General features: G+C 41.4%; 1 protein-coding gene, 1 long non-coding RNA gene and 1 other non-coding gene across 13 annotated transcripts in view; 2 read left to right on the top strand and 1 right to left on the bottom strand.

The window, feature by feature from the left end:
• Positions 1-25,849, top strand: part of Stxbp5 (syntaxin binding protein 5) — a 152,786-nt gene that overhangs the window by 47,314 nt on the left and 79,623 nt on the right. For all 10 annotated transcript variants that reach the window (NM_178346.2, NM_030843.3, NM_178345.2 and 7 more), the window contains 5 exon segments: positions 234-334; positions 15,459-15,593; positions 16,903-16,966; positions 20,848-20,931; positions 22,747-22,870. In NM_178346.2, coding sequence (NP_848036.1) covers positions 234-334; positions 15,459-15,593; positions 16,903-16,966; positions 20,848-20,931; positions 22,747-22,870 — 508 coding nt within the window.
• Positions 11,839-11,969, top strand: LOC120100355 (small nucleolar RNA SNORA36 family). Its single transcript, XR_015655762.1, has one exon. It is a non-coding gene; the product is annotated as a small nucleolar RNA SNORA36 family (small nucleolar RNA).
• LOC120098776 (uncharacterized) lies at positions 12,667-17,486 on the bottom strand. 2 transcript variants are annotated; one of them, XR_015644578.1, is made up of 3 exons: positions 17,118-17,486; positions 16,258-16,714; positions 12,667-13,105 (listed from the first exon to the last, which is right to left on the bottom strand). It is a non-coding gene; the product is annotated as an uncharacterized LOC120098776 (long non-coding RNA). The 2 variants fall into 2 exon arrangements; XR_015644577.1 differs by lacking the exon at positions 17,118-17,486 and having other exon boundaries at positions 16,258-17,076.

The following is a 25,849-nucleotide window of genomic DNA, read 5'->3' as shown; positions in this document are numbered from 1 at the left end:
CCCTAGCATATTTTTGTGTTATGAGATGGTAAATTACTTAAGAAGTGAAAACATTAATTAGATACATATTTGTACATAACTCTTCTCCATTTGTCACTTGGAATTTGGATGATATTCAAATATTTCTTAAAACTATAATCTGTAGATAAAAAGGTTTTAAATTTATGGGGTTATTTCAGCAGCTATTTGGAAGCATAAAAATGATCACATATGAAATATACTTTATTTTCAAGGGAGCCCTTGTGAGTGCCTTGGCTGATGACACCTTACACTTGTGGAATTTACGTCAGAAAAGGCCTGCTGTGCTACATTCACTCAAATTTTGCAGAGAAAGGTAAGAACTCTGTTTTCAAACAGATAGAACACTTGCTCTTGTGTTTTGATGTGCTTTTTGAACAATATTCTTTTGGGGTTGGAGTGTGTTGAGAAGTAATTTCAGTGTCAGAGTATACACAGCAGAGTTCTTCTTTCCCACAGAGAACTATGTAAAGTCTCTCCCTTTGATTCCTAGGGCAATTGTAGTATATGTAGAAAAGTGAGGACAAGTCTCTGTCCAGCTTCTTATTTCTTTCTTCAAAAGGACATTGTACAGTCTTTCCATAACTTGTTTCACCCAACATCTTATCTTATATCAGCACCTTTAGAGCTCTCTGGGCCATTCTCCTCATTATATACTTCTATGGTGTCAGAGTGTCATAGTGTGCTCAGTAAATCTTCATCACAGACATTTATAGTTGCTCCTTTTGCTTTTTTTATGTTGTACTGTATAATTATATGTACACACGCACAGACACACACACACAGACACACACAGACGCACACAGACACACACACACACACACACACACACATATATATATATATATATACATATATATATATATATATGAACATACGTAAGTTTATCTAAAGATAAATTTCTGGAAGCAGAATAGTTGGCCTAAAATATCTCTCATGATAAGACTTGTCAGCTTTAGGTATTGCCTGAAGAGCTCTTCTTAACAGTTTTGTTAAACATTCTACTCCATGTGTTTTTACAGAACTCCTAAGTTTTCATTATATGATTCTCCCTTGATTCATATGGTGTTTACATTTGACATGGAATATGAATTAATATATAACCTTTACAGTTTGTAAGACTGTTTCTAGATGAGTGTGAGTGTGTGTAGTAGTAGTAGTAGTAGTAGTAGTAGTAGTAGTAGTAGTAGTAGTTGGCATTGAAGATAAAATCACTTCTTTTGCCCGAGGTCTATGCCTATGTTCCAGTGTTAATGAGTGTTAAGTTCAGCTGTCAGTCTTTGTCGCTGGTCTTCTCCTCCACCCCCATAGCCTTCCCACTAGACCACAGCAAGCTGCAGGAGTCTGAAGATACCGCCTCTCACAGTGCACCAATCCGAGGGCATGTCTACACTCAGTGCGAGTGCGTGGAAATGCAGAGTAGACCTAGCAAGGAGTCAGTAACTGTTGCTGCTGGTTATACCACGATAGGGAAGATAAACCACACACACTGTGTCAGTTCAGCCATGCGTGCTTCTAGAAAGGCAGAGCTGAAAGAGAAGTTTCTAGCAAAGTCCATTGGGCAAACAAAGAAGGAGAAAAGTAAACTTGTTTTCTACCTCTTGACTTCTGCAGTCCTTTGATCTGTTTGCTGGTGGTTTCTCAGGGGCGCTGTGTCAGTGCCGTACACTGTATGTCAGGTGGGCATTTGGTCCTGGAGCTTACCCTCTCACCCTCTCATCAGCGCCATGCTCTAGCAGGGTGGTTGTCCAAGAAGCATCATTTGGCCGTGTGTAGAGAGAACTTTCAATGTCACAGGTAGAAGCACTGCTGTCTTCTAGTGGATAAATGCCAGAAATCCGGCTACCCCTGCTATAGAGCACGGGATGGAACATACAACAGAGAACCATGTGGTCCAAAACCAAGATGCCCTGAATTGTAGCGACTCGAAATGATGGAGTGATGTGGACATTCTTACAACGTACGTCTACACTTGTTAGAGCATGCTGGGAGCAGGCGTTCTAGCAGAAGAGTGTCTCTGATGCCTCCATTGTCAGTGACACGTCCATTTTCAGCTGAGCAGAGGACTCTGGCAGTGCGCTGCCCAGGCCCACAAGTGTGTTCAGTATACGATTCCTGCTAAACACTCAGGATGAAATAACTGAGCATTGAGGGACCCAGTATTAGGAGCTGATGGTAATCAAATATGCAGGTTGTTTGCCGGGCAGTGTTCCTAAGGATGGGTTAGTTTTTACATGGAGTCCTTGTGGCTCTTGCCCTGTCCATTCTCAGAAGCCAGCCCTCAGCTCTGGGCTCTGTTCGTGATGCTGTGGAAAGGTGGTCAGACCTAGTGGGAAGAAGTAGATCATTGAGTGTGGGGTCTTTACTGTAGTACCCCTTTCTCCTTCCTGCTGCCTGCTCTGCTTCCTGTTTCACATGAAATGAAGACTTTTCTCAGTCACATGCTCCTTTAGCTTCTGCCCAAGCATGTGGTGCCAACCTACTGTGAATAGAGCCTATGAAACATGGAACCCAGATGAATCCTTTCTCCCTGAACCAGTTTTTATCAGGCACTTTGGTCACAGCAATGAAAGAAATTGTATGTCCTGGTGGGGAGTGGCAGTCAGTCTAAGATGCACTGGCAGACAAAGGTCCCTTCATGAGGAGTGCACAGAAGTCGCTTTCCTGGGTCAATGAAGCCTGGCGTTTGTTGTCTCCCACGCCCCCTTGACTGGGCCCCACTATGTAAGACCATCCTGACCATTGGTGCAGTTGTATGCCCTGCTATAAAACTGACAAATAAATGAATCGACGATTTTCCAATTCTAGACCTGTAAGATGCTTATCCACATAGCACGCAGAAGCTTGTTAAAGCCTGTTCAAAGTTCAGGTGCCCTGAGCTGTGTATGGAGGCTGTAGTAGACAAGAAGTTCAGGCAGGCAGGACTAAATGCATCTGGAACGCCTCCCTCGGAAGATGTCCTGTGCTGGTTGTGAACAGTCAGTGTGATAGACGGAGCTTAGCAGTGGGCCCTGGTCTCCCCCCCCCCCCCCCCGATAGTTGAGGCAGAAGTCTTTCCTTAATTCTGTAAACTTGAGAAAATTACTTTTTTCCTTTGTGTGATGTTTTCCTAGTTTACAGAAAAATTTCTCATAAGCCTCACAGTCTAGTTTGGTTTTGTTTTTAACTTATTCACTTTATGTTCCACTCACTTCTTCCTCCCCATCATCCTCCCCATAACCCTTCTCCTTTCTCCCCTCCCCTTCTCCTCTGGGCCGATGGGGCCCCCCCCCCGGGTATCATCTTCCCCCCTGCACCAGTCTTTGTGAGGCTAGGCTCTTCCTCTCCCACGGAGGCCAGACAAGGCAGTTCAGCTACCAGAACACATCCCCCAGACAGGCAACAGCATTTGGGGTAGGCCCTGCTCCAGTTGTTCAGGAGCCACATGAAGACCAAGCTGCACATGTGCTGGGAGGCCTAGGTCCAGCCCATGTGTATCCTTTGGTTGGTGGCTCAGACTCTGGGAGTCCCAAGGGTCCAGGTTAGTTGACTCTGTTGGTCTTCCTGTGGAGTTTCTGACCCCTTCAGGGCCCACAATCCTTCCTCCTATTCTTCCATAAGAGTCCCCAAGCTCGATCCATTGTTTGGCTGTGTGTGTCTGTATCTGTCTAAGTCAGCTGCTGAGTGGAGCCTCCCAGAGGACAGCATGTTCCTGTCTGCAAGCAACAGAGTAGCATTCACAGTGGCAGGGATTGGTGCTTGGGTCTCAAGTTGGGCCAGTTATTGGTTGGCCGTTCCCTCCATCTGCTTCCCGATTGCCTGCATTACCAGACAGCATGAATTTGGGGTTGAAAGTTATGTGGGCAGATCAATGTCACTGTCCTACAGGGTTCCTGCCTGGCTACAGGAGGTGGCCTCTTCAGGTTCCATATCCCTAGTGAGTCGTAGCTAAGGTCACCCCCATTAATTCTTGGGTGCCTCCCTTGTCCCTGGGTCTTTACTTTTTTTTTTTTTTTAAGTGTTAAACAGCCTTTTTTCCAGTTTTCCTGTTTAATCTGAGGATAATTATAGAACATGTATCTTAGTCCTGAGTGCTGGGCAGAATTTGACATCATAAACAAGGACTTGGGTCCTACTTTGCGGAAACTGGTGAAAGCCAAGAGGACAGTCAAACTTCCCAGGTTCCCAATTAAATGTTATTTTCCATACTGAATGAATAAATACATACTATAGTTTCCACGGGATGATGTTTGATTTTGAGCAAGGAAAAGCATAGGGTTGTCCTCCTGGCTGAGCAGCCCACTGATTGTCCAGTCAGCTGAAGCCCTGAGCCCCATCTCCCTCCGGGTCTCAGGGTGGTTCTGAAGCTGTAGCCTGAGGATGGATGTCATCTCCCTGTCTTCCGTGGGCTCCCCACAATCCATACTGGATTAGGGCTGATAAGTGACTTCGTCTTGGTCATTTCGTCTTCCAAATATAGTCACGTTCTTCTCTGCAGTGGCCAGGAGAGGCCGGGACTTCAGAGAATGGTGCAGGTCAGTTTAGCCTCACAGGCAGTGGTTTACACCAACCAGGGTGCAGGGTAGAAGTGAGCCTAAAAAGAAAAGGTCCTTACTTTCAGACTTCAGCAGTGAGGCACTCTTTGTTTTTCTCTGTCATTAGTATGTAGGCTGTGTGCCATCACCAGGTTCCAGCCTTTTAGAGATGAATCTGCCATGTCAGTTTGGCCACAGGATCTCATGTGCCAGCAGTGTGAGCTCTACCATTGAAAGGGTTTGGAAACAGTGATGTGTCTTAGGGAGCACTTTGATGTGGTCTTCACTGCTCTGACCTCTCTTACAAACTGAATGCTGTCTCCCAAAACTGTTGAAGTCCCAACCCCCAAAGGTGACCTTATTTAGAAGTAGGATCTTTCCAAAAAAACTGAGTTAATGTGAGTGTTATCTTTGTAGGAGAAAAAGACAACACACACGCGCGCGCGCACACACACACACACACACACACACACACACACACACACACACACCAGGGAAGGAAGGAATATCATGTCAAATAATGCATTTTTAATTCATAAAGTAAAGGGTAGCTTGCAATAGGAGAAATTAAGCCACAGAGCAAGTAACAGCCTGCTCCAGAGCCCTCAGAACTCTTTTGGTGTCTTTTATTGGATATTTTCTTTATTTACATTTCAAATGTTATCCCCTTGCCCTGTTTTCCCTTTATAAACCCCCTATCCCTTCCCCCCTCCCCCTGCTTCTTTGAGGGTGATGACTTCCCACCCACCCATTCCCTCTCACCTCCCTGCCCTGGGGCATCCAGCCTTCACAAGACCAAGGGCCTCTTCTCCAATTGATGCCCAACAAGGCCATCCTCTGTTACATATGCAGCTAGAGCCATGGGTCTGTCCATGTGTACTCTTTGGTTGGTGGTTTAGTTCCTGGGAGCTCTGGGGGGGGTCTGGTTGGTTGATATTGTTGTTCTTCCTATGAGGTTGCAAACACCTTCAGCTCCTTCAGTCCTTTCTCTAACTCCTTCATTGGGGACTTGATGTCTGTCCTTTAGCTTCCAGAATTGTAAGAACAGAAATTTCTGTCTGTGATAATTTACTGTGCAGTCCTGGAAGCTGGCATTGCTTCTGCTGTTCTCGCTTAGTACTGGGAATCTTAGCACGCACCACTGAGTTTATTCATGTGCAGGAGAAAGTCTTGGCTTTGATCGAAACTGAGAATTTGATAAGTGAAATTCTTTGTGACACTTGCAGAGTGTGTTCCATTTGGTGTACACTTTGACATTTTTCCTTTGAAGGACATTTAATTAGGAAGAATTCTTGGATTAATAAGCAGATATAACTACCCCCTCCTACTTGTAACTTATCACTATGAATTCAAATGAGCATTATTTTCAACAATGCTAAATTTTTTCATGAGTTTTCAAATAGAAATATAAACAGTTAAAACTAGGAAATGGGGTAAAGATTTAGACTCCCTATTCTGGGCTGAAGTTGTCTAATATTTACATTGAACATATAGTACTTATTGTTTATGAAACTTCCACATAAATGTTACTTATTCTCAGGAAATAAAGAAAATATTCCTCACTGAAATGTTGTAAGGAAGACTTCCTCCCCTCAAATGCCCTAATAGCTGCAAGACAATAGATACTGAAATGTATTTCTAAAGATGCATTTTTCTAATACTCTGATTTACAATTTATCTATGGCTGTTTCATTTAATTGTAGATGCATCCTTTTAATCTAAAAGTAATCATTATGTATTCTAAAGTACATTATGTGATATACTCAGAATTTAGTTTAACTAGCATTGGAGAATAATTGATAGTTAATAAAAGTCATATAAGAAAATAACTATTTGGCGATTGGAAAACATCGTTCCTATAGCAACCAACCAGTGGAATGTCTGCACTCCCAGTGTGCAGCAGGGCCTGGCTGCTCTCCTAGCCCCACTTCTTAATAAATAAATTAATGAAGTGACAAAAGGTCCTTTACCACATTATACCATTAGTTTATATGACATTAACCAAACTGTGGTGTTTTGATTATTTATGAAGCTTATGATTTTCTCTTCAGGCATGTATGCATCACAAAACTAGGAGCTGGAAACATGTGGTTGGCCAAAATCTAAACTAAAAATTATCCATACAAGTCTTAGGAAGACTTTGAATTAATTTATTGTACAATTAAATATGATTAAGTGTAATTCAGTATAGAATAAAAGATCAAGAAGTACAGCCTTTGTCAAAACACTTGAGTTTTTTGTTTTGTTTTTTTTTAAAAACGTGGGGTCTCATGTAGTACAGGCAGGTCTAGAACTCCCTGATCCTCTTGCCTCCCCATCACCAGTAATGGACTACAGGTGGTGTACTGCCACATCCCACACATAATACCTTTCTTTGACAAAAAGCTTAGTGAAAAGGGTACATACCTTAGACACAGATGATTTGATTGGATGGAATTCAGGGCTACGAAACAGGAATTTGAGAATGATATTCAGCACTGTTCAGAAGATGGATGAGTGCAGACACAAGTCATATTAGAAATAGGTATGTTTAGACAAATTTTTCAGTGTTAAAAAGTTACCATGTAATGAACTTGAAACTATTTTTTAAAAAAAAAGGTGATAAGAAAGTTTTGGGTAACTTCTGAGATTATGTACCTGTAAAAGCCAAAACTTTGGACAAAAGGAAATAGATATTTAGAGAGATTGATCAGATTACATAGGGGCCTTACAATAAATTAAAATTAAAAAGATGAGATTAAAGAAGAGGCCATATTACAAAATGTGAATATGAGAGTATATTCACATCTTTTATTCAGTAGAATCAGTCGTATAAAAACACCCAAAGAAGTGAATAAATGAGCCACACTTAGCCAGTGGTCAGCAGAATCAGAAATAGCAGAGCTCATCATGTTGGAGCAGTGGGTGGAACACAGGGTAGAATGCTGAGGAATCTCACTTCTGCATACCGGCCTCCGGCCAGAGGAGTGGACCACAGCAATACTGCTTCAGGTTTGAGAAGGTTAAAAAAGTGCAGTGAAATAACTAAGTAATAATCTACACAGTTAAATTAGACACTAATGTAAATTTAAAAACCTGTCGCCCAGAAAGTACCAACTAAAGCCACAGCCGCCTTTCAGAAAGTAGGAGGAGGCTGAGTGTTTCTTGACCTGCTGGTAAGAAAGCAGTGTTCCAAGCTCTCTAAAAGGCTGTAGTACTTACCACATGCCCAGGGACAGCCCTACTCCTGGTTATGTAGCCAGGGAGGCAGGGACCTAAGCATCTGCCTGACCCCACGGAGCTGTCCTCTGTTTAAACACACTCATCTAGGTGAGGTGTGACTACAGTCCTACTTTAGTTCTCCTTAAACTAGGAAGATTATACCCAGTGGGCTCGATGTAATCAGGGGAATGTTGTGAATACACTTAGAGTCTTCCTGACAGATAAACCTCGGGGTTTAAGATGGTTTAGTAAAAGGGACCTTCGTCAGTGTTGGCCACGGAGATCGAGTGAATCTCACTGTCAGGGTCCGAGGGAGAGCTAGAACTTGTAGACTGTCTTTCAAGTGCAGACCCTGGATTTTTCTAGCAACGCAAATGAGCTTGGAGAAGATTGTTTCAGTGTTTTCAAAAAGATATTTAGGAAGGCAGCTGGGCTGCCTGGAAACCTGCATTTCAGGTGCTTCTGTTGCTAAGCAGAGAGCCTCCAGGTGCAGGATCTAAACAGATGTTAGACCCAACAGAAGCCGAAATAGTGAGTCTTGTTTTAACTCACTAAGTTTCTAGTGATTTGTTACGCAGCAATAAAAACTAATACAATTTTAGAATCCAGAAATGTTGTCACTTGCAAGAGCTGTGTTCTGAGAAATGAGTCCTTCTGTGGTTTCATTTTGCAAATACATGTTAGTACTTTTCCTGAAGAGAAGCAAATTCACTTATTCAACTGGGTACCATTCACAGAGATTAAAAAAAAAAAACAAACAAAAAAACCCCCAAATTCCCCCTAAGTCAAGCCTGCTGAGCCAGTGAGTTAAGAGGGCTGGGTTACAGGAGCTTGGGTTAAGGGTTATTAGAATGTGCATGATCCCAGAACAGTTTATCAGGGAAAGGCCCCGCCCTAGGAAGAGTGACTAACTTTTGAAAAGTGCAGAGATGAAATCCTCCTTTCAGTTGTCCCCCTCCCTCTTGTCTCCTCTAGCACCAGCCAACACCACTTGCAGCCAAGACAGGATCATGTGCAGAGTGGAAGGGAGGGATAGAGTGGGAGAGGGAGGGAGAGAGGGGTGGATATTAATCTCAGGTGGGAATCTAGGGCCGATCCTGTGAGTCTTTGGTTTGGTTAATCACTTCACTCTGGTTCCCAGTGGGTAGCAGCCTTACTATGCCTAGAGAACAGTACTTCTCAACATCATTGTAAAGGGCATCTAAATGAGCTGTGACGTCACTGGTAAATAGTCCTGTGCTTCATGTGTGCTTGGTGACTGGCTAACGCATGTGGCAGTGGCTCTTGTAGATGGGCCTTGGACTTTGAGGTGTACGAGAGAAGGCCTCCAATTGCCTCAAATAGGCTGTTTGTAGTTCTCATACTCCTGTCTGTGGTTGTCACCAGACCCAGAGTGCAGGGAGAAATGCGGTAGTGGAAGCTAGAGAAAGTGGTTCTTCTTTACACAAGGGGCCAATCGTCTCCTTACTGATGGCCGCACGGTTAGCATGCTTTTAGGTTGAGATTCACAGGAAAAGGTTAAAGGTATGACTTGCTTCTTTATGATACAATGCAAGAAGAGAGTGCTGACTGAAGGAAGACGTATATAGGAACCAGGACTCAGCAGACTTCACGCTCTGATGGAAGTGACAAAGGAGAGAATGCTTTTGAAAATGTAGCCTAGAGAAAAATACAAGGTGACAGCTTACCAAATGACTCGGGTCTCCCCACAGTGTTTATTCTCACAGGAGGCTCCTTTAAGAAATAAAAGGTAAGCCCACTGTTATAAACCAGATCGAAGACCTATGGAAAGTGTAAGCATTTCACTCTTGTCTGAGCAAAGGTCTAGAAAAACAGTTATATTCAGAGGATGGTGTGGCTGGTGTGAAACGGTGTAGCTACAGTGGCATCTGCTCACCTAATTAATTACTGAGAAGTCCACATCACTATAAGCATTGCTAGTGTGGGCTGGAAGAGATAGGATGAGGTGACAGGAGCCTGTGATTGCGTGCCTCAGACAAGTGCTGCCTTCTCTTCACTCGCTCTAGATCTAGAACTGTCTGACTACGTTTATGATCCACTGTGTGCCATGATGATCAGAGCTGGTACCCTCTGTAGTGTTGTACTGAGTGCTCACACTGGTGCACACTGTAGTGCTGTATTGAGTGCTCACACTGGTGCACACTGTAGTGCTGTATTGAGTGCTCACACTGGTGCACACTGTGGTGTTGTAGTGAGTGCTCATGCTGGTGCACACTGTAGTGTTGTACTGAGTGCTCACACTGGTGCACACTGTAGTGCTGTATTGAGTGCTCACACTGGTGCACACTGTGGTGTTGTAGTGAGTGCTCACACTGGTGCACACTGTAGTGCTGTAGTGAGTGCTCACACTGGTGCACACTGTGGTGTTGTAGTGAGTGCTCACGCTGGTGCACACTGTAGTGCTGTAGTGAGTGCTCACGCTGGTGCACACTGTGGTGTTGTAGTGAGTGCTCACGCTGGTGCACACTGTGGTGCTGTAGTGAGTGCTCACGCTGGTGCACACTGTGGTGCTGTTACTTATGCTCCCTTTTGTGCTCACTGGTTCTGCAATTCTCTTCACTTTGCCTTATTCTAATTATTGTGCTCAGTTAGACTTCGGCCTCTTAGTGTCAGAAATAAGCTGCTTTCCCTACTAACTTCCCACTTACAGTTAACATTAATTTACATGAATGAAGATGAACAGTTCAAGGCAGTGAGTCTGTGATCAAGGGGAACGATATGCAGATTTCCTCTGATAGAATTGCCAGGGCAATGGTAATAAAAACAGAAGGTAGGAGAAACATGACTGGTCAGGGTGTAAGTGAAGAAAACTTATAGCTTAAGAAAAAGCTTCCATTGAAAGAACTACTAACAGTTAGTTGGTCACATATAAAAATAAGACATAACACCCAGGCAAGGGTAGATGAGTGACTCACGGGGCCCCACCCCTCGTGGCTGAACTCCTTTCTATCAGGACGAACGGTCGTTAAGGTTAGTGTGATAGACTCGAGCTGGTGTTCACACAGATAACCCAGATTCATCTATAAACTCAATAGCATTGCACTCGGAAACTTTTCAAAAGGTCATTCATGATTCTTAAACTTACATGGTGAAAAGGAGGTTGAACAATACCGAAAATAGTATAATTTGAAGAGAAATACAAAGTTGTGGTGCTTGTTTTACTGGGTAGCCCTGCGCCTCCCTGGCCGAGCTCTAGAAATTAAATTTAGTGATTTACAAGATTTGACAAATGGATGAAAACCCAGAATGTCAGTCCAGAAGTCCATTTGTGAAGAGACCTGACATGTCAACTAACAGGGTAGCCTGGGCTACATGTATGAGACACTGACTCAGAAACAAAAAATAAAGAGAGATGGCACAGCAGGTAAAAGGGACTTGGGACAGAAGACTGGCAGTGTGGGTTTCATTCCTGGAACCCATGGTTCAGGAAAAAGTTGTTCTAGAAAGTGTTGCCCAGAGCTGTACGTGTATATACGGTATACACTGGTATACACATATCCACATGTATATGCACTCATACATATACACATCCACCCACATCATCACACACACACACACACACACACGCACGCACGCGTGTGCACACATACAAAATTTTATAAATTGGAAAACGGGGGGGAAAAAACCATGGGGGAAGGAGAAATAAACAAAAACGAACTTTAATATAACACATTTGTATAAGTTCACACGTAGGTATATGCGTGTGTGTGTGTGTGTCTGTATGTGTATGTGTGTCTGTACATGTGTATGTCTGTATGTATATGTGTATGTGTGTATGTGTCTGTGTCTGTACGTGTGTATGTCTGTGTCTTTGTGTGTGTGTGTATGTGTTCATATGTGCATGTGTTTGTGTCTGTGTGTGTGTCTGTGTGTCTGTGTGTGTCTGTGTGTATGTGTGTGTCTGTGTGTATATGTGTGTGTCTGTGTGTAGGAGGAGGAAAGTAAATATAAAAGAAAGAATATGAATTTGATTCTGATTCAAAGTTAGTATTTCAGCCTTGTGGTACATGGCATGGTATATATTCCTTGGACATTTTTCTGGCTTTCTAAACTTAATTTTATAAGTGTAAGAATATATTTTCCTGTCCAAAGTGTTGAGTTCAGTTCAGGGCAACTTCCTTGTTCTGTTAATTAAACTTTGGGACATGGAAATTGGCTGAGAGAAATGACTGAATAGAGAGTATTACTCTATTCATAGACTTCTAGCCTACACAAATAAATAATAAGATGCTAAGGGGCCTGCCTGCCACCATGCCACCCAACATGGGCAGGACACCGAGAGAGAGTCCTGCCTGCAGCTACAGCATGGACCACCACATGGCACAGCCTTGCTGTAGACACCCAGAGGCCCAACTGCTGCCATAGCACATGGTACAGTGTATGAGGGACACTCCAAGGCCTGTCCTCTCTGCCATGTTATAGCTCCAGCAGGAGGAAGACACCAGAGGCCCACCAGCCACGTGACCTCCCACAGCAGGAGCCACTATGACGTTCGTGTATATAGTATGCAGATGGGAGAGCAAGAGAGGCTGAACAGTCTGAGATGTGGAGCTGGAGGCTCAAGGCTGGAGAGATGTGCCCTGCTGTGCCTGGCCTGCCTTGCCACCCGAGGCCCTGGTAGGGTCCCAGCCCCTGCTGTCACTGAGGCCCACATCTGGGTCCATGGCTGTGCAGTGCTTTGATTTGTATCACCCTAACCTCTATCTCATCTGTGAACTACTGGAGCATGTGAGAGGGCTGGTCCTTCAGATCCAAAGCTGCCAGAGCTCCATGACACAGGGCGACAGCAGGAGTTGTCCTGCTGAAGATCAGTGGTGATACTGTGTCAGACCAGAGGCCTTCACTGCAGTGAACATTTGCAGTTAAAGACGAGTGGACAGAAGGGTGACATAGTGTAGCTTCCACAGTGACAGTTATTTTATGTTTTGTTTTATTTTTTAATTATTATTTGGGGGGAGGTCGCAAAGGCTGAGTGACAAGGCAATGAGTAGGGTATGTGATATGAAACTCGCCGAGACTCAATAACATTTTTAAAGGGAATTCATTTTCCTGTTTGACTTTTATGCCATCTTCATTTTCAGCTAAAGTTATTTTGGGTTGATGGTAGTAGCTCGGTTGTGTACTGCTGGATGAGAAGCCATCCTCAGGCGTAAGTAGCAACAGTGCCCAGTGTCCTCTTTGCTCATGTTTCTCTGGGCCAGCAGCACAGTGTGGTGAGGCAGGAGGACTTCCCCTTGTCCCCAGCTTTCAGGTGATCTAGCCAGCCACTCTCAAATGTCCTGTTGGCATCACTTGAGGGCCTGAGCCATGCTTGTCTTCGGTAGATTTCATCATGTGTGTGCTACCTGGTTCTGAAAACATTGAAAATCAAATTAGCTGGAACTTGTAAACGCCTCTCAAACCTCTGCCTTTGGCACAGCTGACAATAATATAGTAGCTGGGGGATGGATCATTAGAGATCATGCGTTTTCCACCCATCATTTGACATTCATTTGTCCCCAGGTCCTTCATTATCACAGTGTTATACTTCTATTATGGGTACTTACTTCATTTCATTAAGTGCTCAAATAAACCCCAAACAAAAAAACCAACACCAACAAAAAAAACAACACTCATTCATACACATACACAAAGGTTCATGTCGCTCAGAAAGTAACCAATGTCTTTTTCTCTGTTACTGGCATAAAAAAAGCTTTACCTCATCTTCATCTTAACCTTTGATCTCGATAAAGAAGGGTAGCATTCTCAATTTATAAATTGGGAAATTGGGCTACTTTACATCACTGACTGGAAGGACATTGTCAAGTCCATCTTCTCTTATTTGCTTGCTGGAGGAATTTTAGTTTTCTGACTCTTCATACAACCACATGCTCAGAACCAGGAAAAAAAGAAATGACAGATAAATTGTTGGATTGGTTGTGATTAACATCATGTGTTTCCTTTTTCCTCTGCTCACTTAAATAATCAGAGAAATTTTAGAAAGCTGTAATTTAGGGGGTTGAGTGTTGGCTGAGCTATTAAGAGCTCTCGCTACATCTCTAAAAGACCAGGGTTCGGTTCCTAGTACCCACATGGTTCAGCTTACAACTGCCATGTTGTACAACCACCATGTAGGTGCTGTGAGTCAAAGATTTGTCTGGAGGAGCAGCCAGTGCTCTTACTCGGGTGCTGAGACACATCTCCAGCTGGAGAATGTAATTCATTTTTAATAATACACAGCTGATAATGTTTCCTGTCAGGCCCTGTTGTTAGTGCCTAATGTGCTTGGCCTTACTAACCCTCAGATGGTTGTGTGAGATCGTGCTTTGCAACCTAGAAATGGAGACTGAAAAACCGAATAGTTTACCTAATGTTGTAGCTAATAAATGACACATCAGGAAATTGAATATAGGCAGTCTTACTCTACTGATCATGTCTATATGTTAACTAGAACTAGATCTTTTCTCATAATTCCTTATACACAGACCTGATAAAACAAAAATGCTAGGCAATTTTGAGTTATAAGTGACATGCATCTAAAATGTAGACAGTGTATGCCGTTTAAGTTTTGATACATATATACACAGTCTAATAAAGCATTATCATGATTAAGATACAACATTTACCCATCAATCCAAATTTCCTCTTCCTTAGATTTTCTTAAGGTTTTCAAAAAGGTGGTGTGGATTTCAACTGCCTTGGAAATAGTGATGTATAGGTTGATCATTTCTAATCTAAATGTCTGAAGTAGGCTATTTTAGGTCTAAAATGTGAAATTTTGCGTACCCACATGACACAAGAAACGGAAAGTTCCACACTTGAGTTCAAAAGACAGGCTTCAGTCAAAATGTAGGTACACAAAACTTTTACAAAATTACCTTCAGGCTATATGAACCAGGAACATATGTGATTTAAATCAATGTTGTATTCAGGTTTAAGTCCCGTTCCCAAAATATCCCATTATTAATATGCTACTATTTAAAATATGAGAAAGTCTGGAATCTGGAACGCATTTAGTCCCAACAATGTCAAAAGGGATGATCGGGCTGTGTTGTTTCCTGGTTTAATACCTGTAGCTCCCTACAGTCTATTCTTGTACATTCTTTAGAAAGAGTACATTTTGTCATATAAAACATTAAGTAATACAAATGTCTAAACCTTAAGGTCTACTTGAACATTAACTCTAGAAAGGAATAAGAACATAAGCTATATTTCACTGTTTAAATGTGCATTTTTCATCTTGTAAAATTTATGTAACAAAATTGTGCGTTTATGGAAATAGAAAATATGATGTGTGCTCACTCTTGCCAGAGGCCTGGGATGACATCCGTGCATATAACTCAGAAGTAGTTATTCTCGTTGCATACTATTTGTTTATGTTCCTTACTGTTACTAATTATTATTTGTCTTACACTAGGGTTGAACATTAGATCTGTTCACAGGTGATAATGTAGCCAGATTTGAAACACGTTCTTATTCAAAACCCCTTTCCATTTGAACATGCTGTACTGTAAGGCCATACATTTCTGTTATTGTGAATATACTTGACAATATATTTGAATTAACATGCACAACTATCAATTACAGTGAATAGATGAATGATTATAATTTTATTATCCATCTTCACCTTTCTAATTATGTATAATAAGTAATCATCTAATACAGTCAGGAAGACTCTATCAGCCATTCTCGTTATTTCCATTCTGTCCATGTTTTCTCTCGCAGGGTTACATTTTGCCATCTGCCTTTCCAGAGTAAGTGGCTCTATGTGGGCACGGAACGAGGTAATATACATATTGTCAATGTGGAGTCCTTCACACTCTCAGGCTACGTCATTATGTGGAATAAAGCCATCGAACTGTAAGTTTGAGCAAATATTCCAAATCTGAATGTGAATGTGTCAAATCTATCTTTATGTAAAAGCCAGTTAGTGAATCTATGTGGGATTGGGAGGTCAGGCATTCCTGATGTTATATACAGATCTTTTGGTCATTTATAAGTATTATCCTATTTTCATGACAGTTGACGAAGCTGAGCCTTTTCATATTCACATACATTTATAAATGTATACTGTATATTTCACCTGTGTGCAAACTATCACAGTTGGTAGTTGCAATGTAGTAGTTATTGCTGTGGGGTTGAAAACACTCACATTTATTACTTATCTCCTAATTCAATTATTTCTCTTTAATCTTCTAATTATTTTTAAAGTAGTTGTCACAGACCACAAATGTATTGTTCCCAGTGTTTATAAAATACTAATGTAAGCTCTTCTTTCATAATAGAAGAAATATAAATGTTTGTAAAAATTATTTTATCACCAAGATTAACAAAAACCAGATTGCACAGTGGTGGCCAGAATCTGCAGTAGTGATTTTTACTTACTGAACGTTTTTGTATCATTTCTTTTGTAAGCTTTTATTTAGAATGTGAATAATAAATGTTTGAGGCTGTTGGCAACAGTCCTTGAAAAATGCATTCCACAGTTTTAATTTTTTCACACAGACAAAGAAATGTGACCTACCTCAGATGTGGTGGGCTGAAAGCTAGTTTTCCTTTCTGGGGCAAGGATGTCTCTACCCTTTCTTGGAAGCTGGGGGCTGTGTGGGGGGCAGAGGTTCAGTCCGGTCTTAGAGTTGATCATGACATCTGGTGGATGGAGGTGGTATAGTCTTCACAGGTCTGAAGTGGCACCCTTTCCCAGCCCTTCAGCATTCAGCTATGGTTTTTTTCCCAAATGTTTGGGCACCATTCCAGTAATATTTTTTACATATACTTTCTTTTATTCTCTAGTACAGGAATAGATAGCATTAATTTGCATGTTTTCAAAATAAAATAAAAGGAACGGTTTTTCTTCTTCCAGTTTGAGCTGTAGAGGTGGGCGGGCTACCCCAGCTGATACCTTGCATTAACACCACATTGCTTTAAAATATTGACGTCACATCTAAAGGGGATCTTCTATGTTAAAATAAGTGTTTCAACTAAATTGAAAATATAATAAAGAGAAATTATAAGGCAATTATAAAGCTTGCTGTCTTATATCCATATGATTTTCACTATGTTTTCTCTGACAACTGACTGGACTATTTTCTTCATAAATGAATCTCTTTTTTTATTGTAATGAATATTGAAACTTTACTTGAGTAAAGAAATCTCATTTTTTTTTCAGGTCATCTAAATCTCACCCAGGACCTGTTGTCCATATAAGTGATAATCCCATGGACGAGGGGAAGGTAGAATTTTTTCTAAGTAAACACTTGCTAATTAAATCCATGATGTTTTGACTTTTAAATGTGCAAACTCTCCTAAGACAGCCCTTGTGCCGAGAGGTTGAGATTGAACTGAAGTTTGTGAATTGAATAAGGCAGTCATGTTGTTACTCACTATGGCGAGCCAGTTGAAGAACTAGAATGATTTCCAATTAAACAGGACTAACAGTACTAAAATATTACTAAGGTCTAATCGGTGCAGGGTACTCATTCTTATTTAGGATGTTTCCCTGATTTCCTGATAGTGCAGGCGGGTCCTTTCTGGTGGCGTAGTCATTCTTAGCAACTTAGTCCACAGCTTTTGCAGCGCTTGTCATCTGTCACATTGTCTTATAGACATTGTCCGTTGTAGAATTATTAAATCCAGGCCGAGGTTCCTGCCCTGCCTTTGACCGTTCACTCCCGGATGGAAGACACACACAGCCTTTATATTTACACCAATCTGTTCTAGACTCTGTCTAGTGTCCTGTCGGTGTCCCTGAGTATTACTTCCGGTGACCCCGAGTATTACTTCCGGTGACCCGGAGTCATTCCTTCCTCTGTACTCTGTTTCATCTGGCGGCTCTCAACTCCACCTGGCCAGCCCACAGAGCCGCCTTTTCTTTACTCCCAAGCCATGGTAGCTTCTCCTTCCTTCTGCCTTCTTCCCCTTGTCGGTCTCCTCCAAGGAACCCTAAGCTCCAGATCCCTATCCGCCACCTCTGCCTCTTCTGCCCAGCTATTGGCTATCTGCATCTTTATTTACCAATCGAGATAACTTGGGGGCAGGTCACGGGCTACGTGCAGACTCCAGGTCTCCGGGACCCACACTTAGCATCTCAGCTTCCGTAACATTTTCTTTATAAATAATCCAATTAATAATATAGGAATCGTTTTGTTATATTTTAAAGCCTTGCTTAATTTTTTTGTACTCATGCAGTCTGTATTTAGCCATTGTTAATTTGAGTTAGTTAATACATTTAAAAATAATAAAATTTTCTTTTTTATGAATTTCAATTTTCTTAAACTAATCATCTCTCAGGTAATTCCATTTAATGATATTTCCCTATTCGTGTAATTTTAGGATGTTAGCCTGAGCACCAGAAAGTTTGTTAGACATCTATAATCCAAAACTTTCTTTTATGAAGGATTTGACTCAAGTATTTTCTTCTCTCAGCTAATACAGAAGGGCAAATGGATAAGTTATTTCCCACGGTTCTCTTAGCTTGCCCCTAGGAAGTAAAAGCGTACCTGGACTGTTGGGAGTGAGTTGGCTAACAGTCATGAACTTTTATGATTGGAAAGAAACTTTACATAAAGCAAATGTACAGTAACCTGATTATCACTTTATTTTCCTTTTGCCAAGACACTTATTTAAAAGTTAAATGTCTGAGTGGAAAGCCTGAGAATTTACAAAGCCTCTCCGACCTGGAGTCACGCACTAAGTCATTTCAACACTTGTTTGTAATGTCTCTTCTCCTGAGAACATTATACTGGATAGCAGTTCAGCACAGTTTTTTTATTAGAAATTTTACACAATATATTTATAATGATGTTTCCCTTCTCTAGCTCTTCCCAGTTCCCTCCCATGATCTATCATGCATGATCTCTCTCTCTCTCTCTCTCTCTCTCTCTCTCTCTCTCTCTCACACACACACACACACACACACACACACAGAATGAAAATCAAAACAAAAAAATCAGTTGGACCAAAAAAATACCAAAGTAAGACCTCCCCGCTCCAGTGCCTGTGAGTTTATGAGTACAATAGCCATTTTATGTCTAGAAAACTGTCTCATACTCTTTTTCCCTTTGTCTGGCTTTCACATTCTTTGGCTTTCCCTTTTCCATGATTTTTCCAAGCTGTGTGTGTGTGTCTGTGTGCGCATGGCATGGCTAAACACTAAGTCACTCTAAGTGCTTTGACCAGTTAGGAGTCTTGCAGTAACTGCTACCCATTGCAAAATGAAGTGTTCTGGTAGGAGGACATCCTGCAGAGATTTTTCAGGGACTTTATGGTTAACTTAGGCTCTTACGTTCCTTCTCTTGATTTTGTAAAGAAGGTATAAAGTTTATTACACCTTAACCTTTTAGGCACATATTCTTAACTTCATTAGGATGCTGTGCTGGGTTAAAAAAGGCTAAAACTTTACTGTGACTTTCTTAGATTATTAGAATGGGAATAGACAAAGCTAATTACTTAAGGTTCCAAGTCTGGAAAGTGGCCCTTTTGTACCTAGGGCTCTTTGTCTACATCCTGAGCTGCTAACATATGTGTGTTTGTAAAGTTTTCTTATTTCTGAATTTCTTCTCTATGGGATATTGCCATATCGTATATCCAAAATGCCTGGAGGATTGGGAAAGGGAGAGGAACTGGTGCACAGTCCTTCCAGGAGCACACATTTCACCCCTGACAGCTACAGCTTGGCTCATGCTCTCCTTTTTATTTAGTGAAGGACCGCAGCCCATGGAAGGCGCTGCTTACATGTAGGATTGGTCTTCCTACTTCAGCTAGCATAGTCAGGATAACCCCTCACAGCCATGCCCAGAGGCATGTCCCTTTGGTGATTCTAAATCCTGTCACAGTAATAATGTTAACCATCACTCTGGAGCAGGGTTGTGGGGCAGCAGATGAGCAGTTTGTCACGTTCCATGACATATGTTATGGTCTAATAGTGAACAAGGTAGTGTTAGTCCTTACCCAGCGAACCAGTATTATAGTCTGCAAGAGAACACGAATAAAGAAAATGCTGTTATAAAGTAATCCTTCAGCCTGGAAGAGGGTGGATTGTCACTGGAGCACACCAGACGGACATTGACTTAACATTTGGTACTTTGAGCAAGTCTTCAGAAGAAGCAGTTGCTAAGACCACGCCTGAAGGATATGTGGGATGAATCAGAGGATTCCATTTAAATGGCATCCCTCAGACATGAACATGAATGCAGAAACAAACTCCAAAATCAACAAATGGAGTGAGCTGGGCAGGAGAGGTATGAGGGGAGATTTTGGAGTAGAAAGTAGCAGTCAGACAGTAATAAATTTTATAGTTGTATAATTGAGTTTGGATTTAATCATGAAAAGAGTGTCTCAGCTGACAAATTTTAAGTAAAGGCATACATTTCTCTATCAGGTTTGGATTTCAGTTGGTCTTACAACTATAATGTGAAATGGGTCAGAACAGAAGTCTTTGTACACTTTTCCAGGAGGTTGGTACTAGATAATAGGGATAATAAGTTAGAAAGATGAAAAACATCATCTTAAAGTTACTGGATGGTTTTTCTTGTTGACTAGCATTCATGATGACTGCCTCGTCTCTGACTGAGAACTGGTTAACTCTGGTGATGAGGACACACAGTAGAGAGAGCCAGCAGGCTCCAGAGGGAGTACATGGTCTTGAACATACTTTCAGGTTTAATGTTGGGAAGAGGTATGGTTATTAGAATGGTGAGATTGAATTTCATGAAGTAATATGGGGTGTTTATTTGAAATTAATCAGTATGTACTTGGAATGAAGTTCCTGGTGATCTATATGTAATGGAATGTATGTAATAGCTCAATCACATGCACATGTGAATTTTTAAAATTTTAAGACATGCATTAGGATGTAGACTCATGACTTCAAAAGTGTGCTTTCTCTCTTCATTATCTGTTGTACTTTGCGTCACTAACTACCAAACGCATGTAAATCTGTCCTGCTGCGTTCTCATTTGTCGTGTGTGTGATTAGTAACTCCCTGTACAGGTGTTTAATGATACTAAAGTTTCATGCTGAAGGATATGAACAATGATAAGCTTTATTGTCCGCAAATAAGTATTTTGCTGAGTCGGTAAATAATTCCTCAGTAACTGGCCTTTCCTTTCTCTAGCTTCTGATTGGCTTTGAATCTGGAACAGTAGTCTTATGGGACCTTAAGTCAAAGAAGGCTGACTACAGATACACTTACGACGAGGTAGGTACCAGCTGCGATTATGCTCATTAAAATATCGCCATTGTTGTAGCTCTTCTCTAAGAATTGAATTTTCAGTTTCAGCTTAGATTGGATTTTAGGTTAGTTACAGAAGGTTTTCTAATTCCACTGAAACCGAGACTTTCTTCCCTCCACAATACACTCACATCACCTTCGGGTGTCTCTGAAGAGTCAGAACACACAGTGTGTTGCTGCTCTCTTTCACCAGTGAACTCTCTGAGTCATGGAGTTCTCTCTGGGAAGTGACGTCATCACCTCACACGTGGCAAAGCTGCAGAGATCCTCACACGCTCCTTCTACAACCCAGTCTGGCAGCTTCAGGGAAGCCTGATCTCTCTAATATTGCCCCTTGACTAGATTCAGGTCACGCTACACACCAGTCACATCCCAAGACGATGGCTGTGTTTCCTCTTACTTGTTAAAAATACGTTACATAGCTTTGCTTTGGCTTCTCATCACTGATCACATTTCCTAGGCATAATTCACTTACAGTAAATATAAAGATACAGCTTTTTAAGTTTTAGAGTGATTTAAGTATATTTTAGTTTATATTAGTATTCTACTTAAAGTTTTGATAGACACTCTTTGAATCAGAAATGTTGTATTAAATGTTGCCCTTTGTGGTTTCTGCTCACCAGCATGTAAATGTTTTTATTCAACCTGTATTACAATACTTTGTAATTTTATAAGCACACAAAGAATCCCAATAAGCAATTGAATTAATTGACACTGTTGAGTGTGTATGTGTAGCAGACCTTCGTGTGTTTCAGCTGAATGCCTTCTTGCTGTGCTGTGCAATTCCAGCAGTTCAGCAGGGCACCTTTAAAAGCCCCTTAGCCATTAGGACTGAAAAGTGCATCAGCATGACTTGATAATAAGAAATTCAAAGCAAACCACAGGAATTGATTTTCTAAAAAGAGGATTTTATAGAGAAAATTCATAATCTAGAGCAAAAAAATCAACCAACAAACAAACAAACAACCAGTGAACACATAAAATACTTTCTGGATAGTGGATTAGAAGTAAAATATTTTAATCAAAATTATAAAATCTGCTCGTGGTTCTAAAGAGATGGCACAGTAGGTAAGGGTCTCCATAAGGGACTAAAATGTCTTGGAACAATGGATGCTTTCCAGAAGATGCAGGTTTGATTACCAGCATCCACATTGTACCTGACAACTGTCTGTAACTCCCATTTATAGAGGATCCAGTGTCTTCTGGCCTCTATCTGTGTATACTAGGAACACACATGGTTCACACACACACTCAGGCAAAAGACTAGTGTACACAAGACAAAATAAGTCAAAGAAAAAGAGGGTGATCTCCCAGATTCCAGCTCACCTCCGTAATTATTCTGAGGTATTGGAAAGATGCTCTGATGTTCATCCTGTCATTGATCTTAATCCTAAATATGTGTTGTGAATTTTAGGATAGGTTTTTCAGATCATTAAAACAATTTCTAGTCTCTCAAGTGACTAACTTCTTCAATCAGGCATTGTTTGTAGTAATTTGGTAGTTTGTGTATTGGTAGGGCATATTCTGGTAAACTCTGAGAAAATGTGTTTTCTGAACTTGTCAATAAATAGTGCATATATTATTATCATAGCTTCCTAATGCAAATTAAGAAATACAATGAGAAGGAGGGATTAAACAATTTCAATGGGAAATGTCTTATTTGTATTATAAAAGAACTAAGTCATTTTGAGAATGTAGGTAATATATTGTCTAGCTCGGAAGCCCGAATCATTACCAATCTACTCGTTAGTGGTTTGATAATAGTTTTTTACCCTTCTGTAGGCTATTCACTCTGTGGCTTGGCATCATGAAGGAAAACAGTTTATTTGCAGTCATTCTGATGGTACATTGACCATATGGAATGTGAGGTCCCCTACTAAACCTGTACAGACCATCACTCCTCACGGTAAGAGTTTCTCTGTTTTTAAAGACCACCCAAATTGTAATGGACTGCAGATGCTTTTTGGGTTCTGTTTTAATGGGTGAAGGATAATGTGATAGTTTCATGGAATGAATATTATAGCATCTTCTGAGTATCATTTCTTATTTGTCCAAAAGGCAGATCGTGCTGTGAATTGTAACATAAACTTTTACCATCTTAAAATAACATGGGGGTCTCACTAGCGGTAATTCACTGAAGCATGGTGCCTGAGTGCCCGGGGTCATCTGGACTGGGTTGACTCACTAGGAAGACCCACGGGACTCAACAGGTGCAGAGCCGTCTTCCTGCAGTGCTTGTCCATGGAAAGAATGTGAGGCAGACCTCGAGAGGGGAAGGCACATGGGTGAAGCCGAGCAAAGTTTTCAAAGTTTTCATGAACCACGCACCTTTACTGCTCTAACAATGAGCTGTTACTGTTTGCATGAGCACTGCCTAACAAAGAAGCTCCCTGAGCTGAGGAGTCCGAAGTCCGCCATCTTTGTAGTGACTGTAGGGGCCATTCATGTAGACAGTCTGTGTTAGGACTCTAGGACTCTGGGATGGAAAACAGGTTCAGCATGAATTATATTGCTTGTTCAACAATGTAGACCCGGGGAGGGGAGGCATGTATCCGTGAGGACACAGTGAGAGCTACCATGGAAGTTAAATTCTCACACACCAGCCAGAAGCTACTTTGCAAGCTAATCTTTCTATAGATAGCAGACTCAGACTACAATGTCTCTTTTCTACACAAGTGGTATTTTCAAACACTATAAGAAATTATCATAAGCAGACTGAAAATGGCTTCTATTTGTTTTGTAATCCACATCTCTATTTATTCATGTGCATTTTCTACTTCACACCTAAGAGAACCTTCATATCAAGTTTAGAGAAATCAGAGTGAGGATCTGTTCCATAATTATATACCGGGGGATTGGACCCTGAGAGGAAGCCTGGTAAGGTTGAGCTAAGGGTTGAAGCCCTGGGGACCCTGAAGGGCCAGTAGGAGCTTCACCTGCTCCTGGCACCAGGCCGCTGTCACATACCCCAGAGCCCCCCATAGAGAGAATTGTGGTGGTCAGTGATGCAGGGGCAATGCCTCCAAACCCCTCCTCATGTAGATGAGTCACTCAGGCCAAGCCAATACGAAGCACCTGCTGTCAGGCCCAACCCACCCCAGAACTGTGTAAGATATTATGCAGAAAGAGTAAAGGTGTGTGAGAAGTACTTCTTCTGAGAGCATCTGTCACAAGAGCTGTAACACTGCTGGGAAGAGAATGCTCTCCCAAAGCTTTCACTACCAGAAACTCCCCTGTACGTCACTCACCAGACAGCTCAGCTGGTGCAGTTGTCTCATATTGGTGTCTGTCTGCTGGGATTTTTCCTGATATAATGTAGCCCAGCTTCTCCTCAGAGTCTTTGTGTATCTGGGGATAACCTTGGCCTCCCTGCCTCCTCCCATGTCAACAGCTGGATTCCCAGGTGTTGTGAAGCTCTAATTAGCATGAGGCTCTGAGTTTGATGCCTGGCACCTGAAAATGCAGAAGGAAAGAGGGAGGGAGAGTACAAGAGTGCTGTTACATTTTTACTCTTTGAAGAGAAGTTCAAGGCACGATACCCAGGCATCTTTAGGGTTCTGTTGTTTGCTGTGTTAGTTACAAGTACATATCCTAATCCCAACAGCAAAATGAATTAGATTTGGATGTAATAGCAGCCCTCCAGTGCTTTAAGCTGGGCAGTTCTTGGCCCTATTCTTAACTTTAATACCTGGTAATTTATGAGAAGTACGGGTTACTTATTTGCAGACAGTGTTTCTTCACGATTAGATACAGGTTGCACTGTTCGCCATTCCAGTCCCCAGGCATCCCATATGCTTTATTTTGCCTTCTCTGGTGGGCTTTATTCTGCATTTCCCCATACTGGTAGTACTCACGCACGACCATTTGGCTAAGAACCTATGTGCTAGCTGTGTCTCTACTATGACGCTAGTCTTTCCCACTTTAAAATTAAGAGCCCAGTCCATTGTAGTTTATGCTGTACTTACAAACATTTGACAGGCTTGGGTAACGCATGCTGTTCTTTCCGAGGCTTTTAGTCTCTAGGCTTTGCTTCTGTTGATGTTTCTTGGATGGGTTGGAGCCATAATGTTGCCAAATGAAGAGTTTTCTATTTAACCTTGACGTTTTGTACAACAAATGCAGTTTTTTCAGAGCAAACCTGAGGAAACAATATAGATAACTTTATATAGTATTTATAGTCTCTTGGCAGAAAAGAGTCCCTAGCTGAACCTACTGTTAACCCAGTAAGGAAAAGAACATTTGGTTTACACTTTTTCAAACAATATAAATAAAAACGCATTATTTTCTTGTGGCCCGCGTAAGGAAGTGGAACAGCTTTCCTTACACAGAACAGCTGTCAAATGTAGATGGTACTACTTTTATTGCATGTTTAACTTTATTTCTATAAAATATTTTACATATAACTAAGTTGTACAGGAAGTGAATTCACTCCCTGAGTTTTATGATGTCTTCCACTAGGTGCTTAGCCTGCCACTGGTGGTGGTAGCCTACCCACACTGCATTTCTGTCACCAGCTGAGTTCTCCTGCTAACTCAGCTGACCTCAGTACATCACAGTGCACAAATGTGATTCTATATGTAGTATATTTGTGGTACATAATTTCCAGAGTGTCAGCCATTCTAATAGAAGAAAATTTAGTTCTTCCCCTTTTCATACTTAAAACTTCTTGCTTTTAATTTTTAGCCTAATGATGGCTAAGTTGTTTCAAACGTACTTTATTTTTAAATTTTGTGCATTATTAGCTTTGGTGAGTTCTGATTAGGTGCTGGTGTCCCCCTGCATAGTATAAACATACATTAGCATGGTACTTGTGTGGCCATGTCTAATTGTGCTTCCTTCTTGTGTTGCTGAGAATGGAACCCAAGTCATGCATGTTAGGCAGGCG

Source organism: Rattus norvegicus, chromosome 1 (assembly GCF_021556685.1).
Source record: "Rattus norvegicus strain SHRSP/BbbUtx chromosome 1, alternate assembly SHRSP_T2T, whole genome shotgun sequence".
Taxonomy (NCBI): Eukaryota; Metazoa; Chordata; class Mammalia; order Rodentia; family Muridae; genus Rattus; species Rattus norvegicus.
The sequence above is the reverse complement of the archived record's forward strand: the minus strand, read 5'-3'. Positions and strand labels throughout refer to the sequence as shown.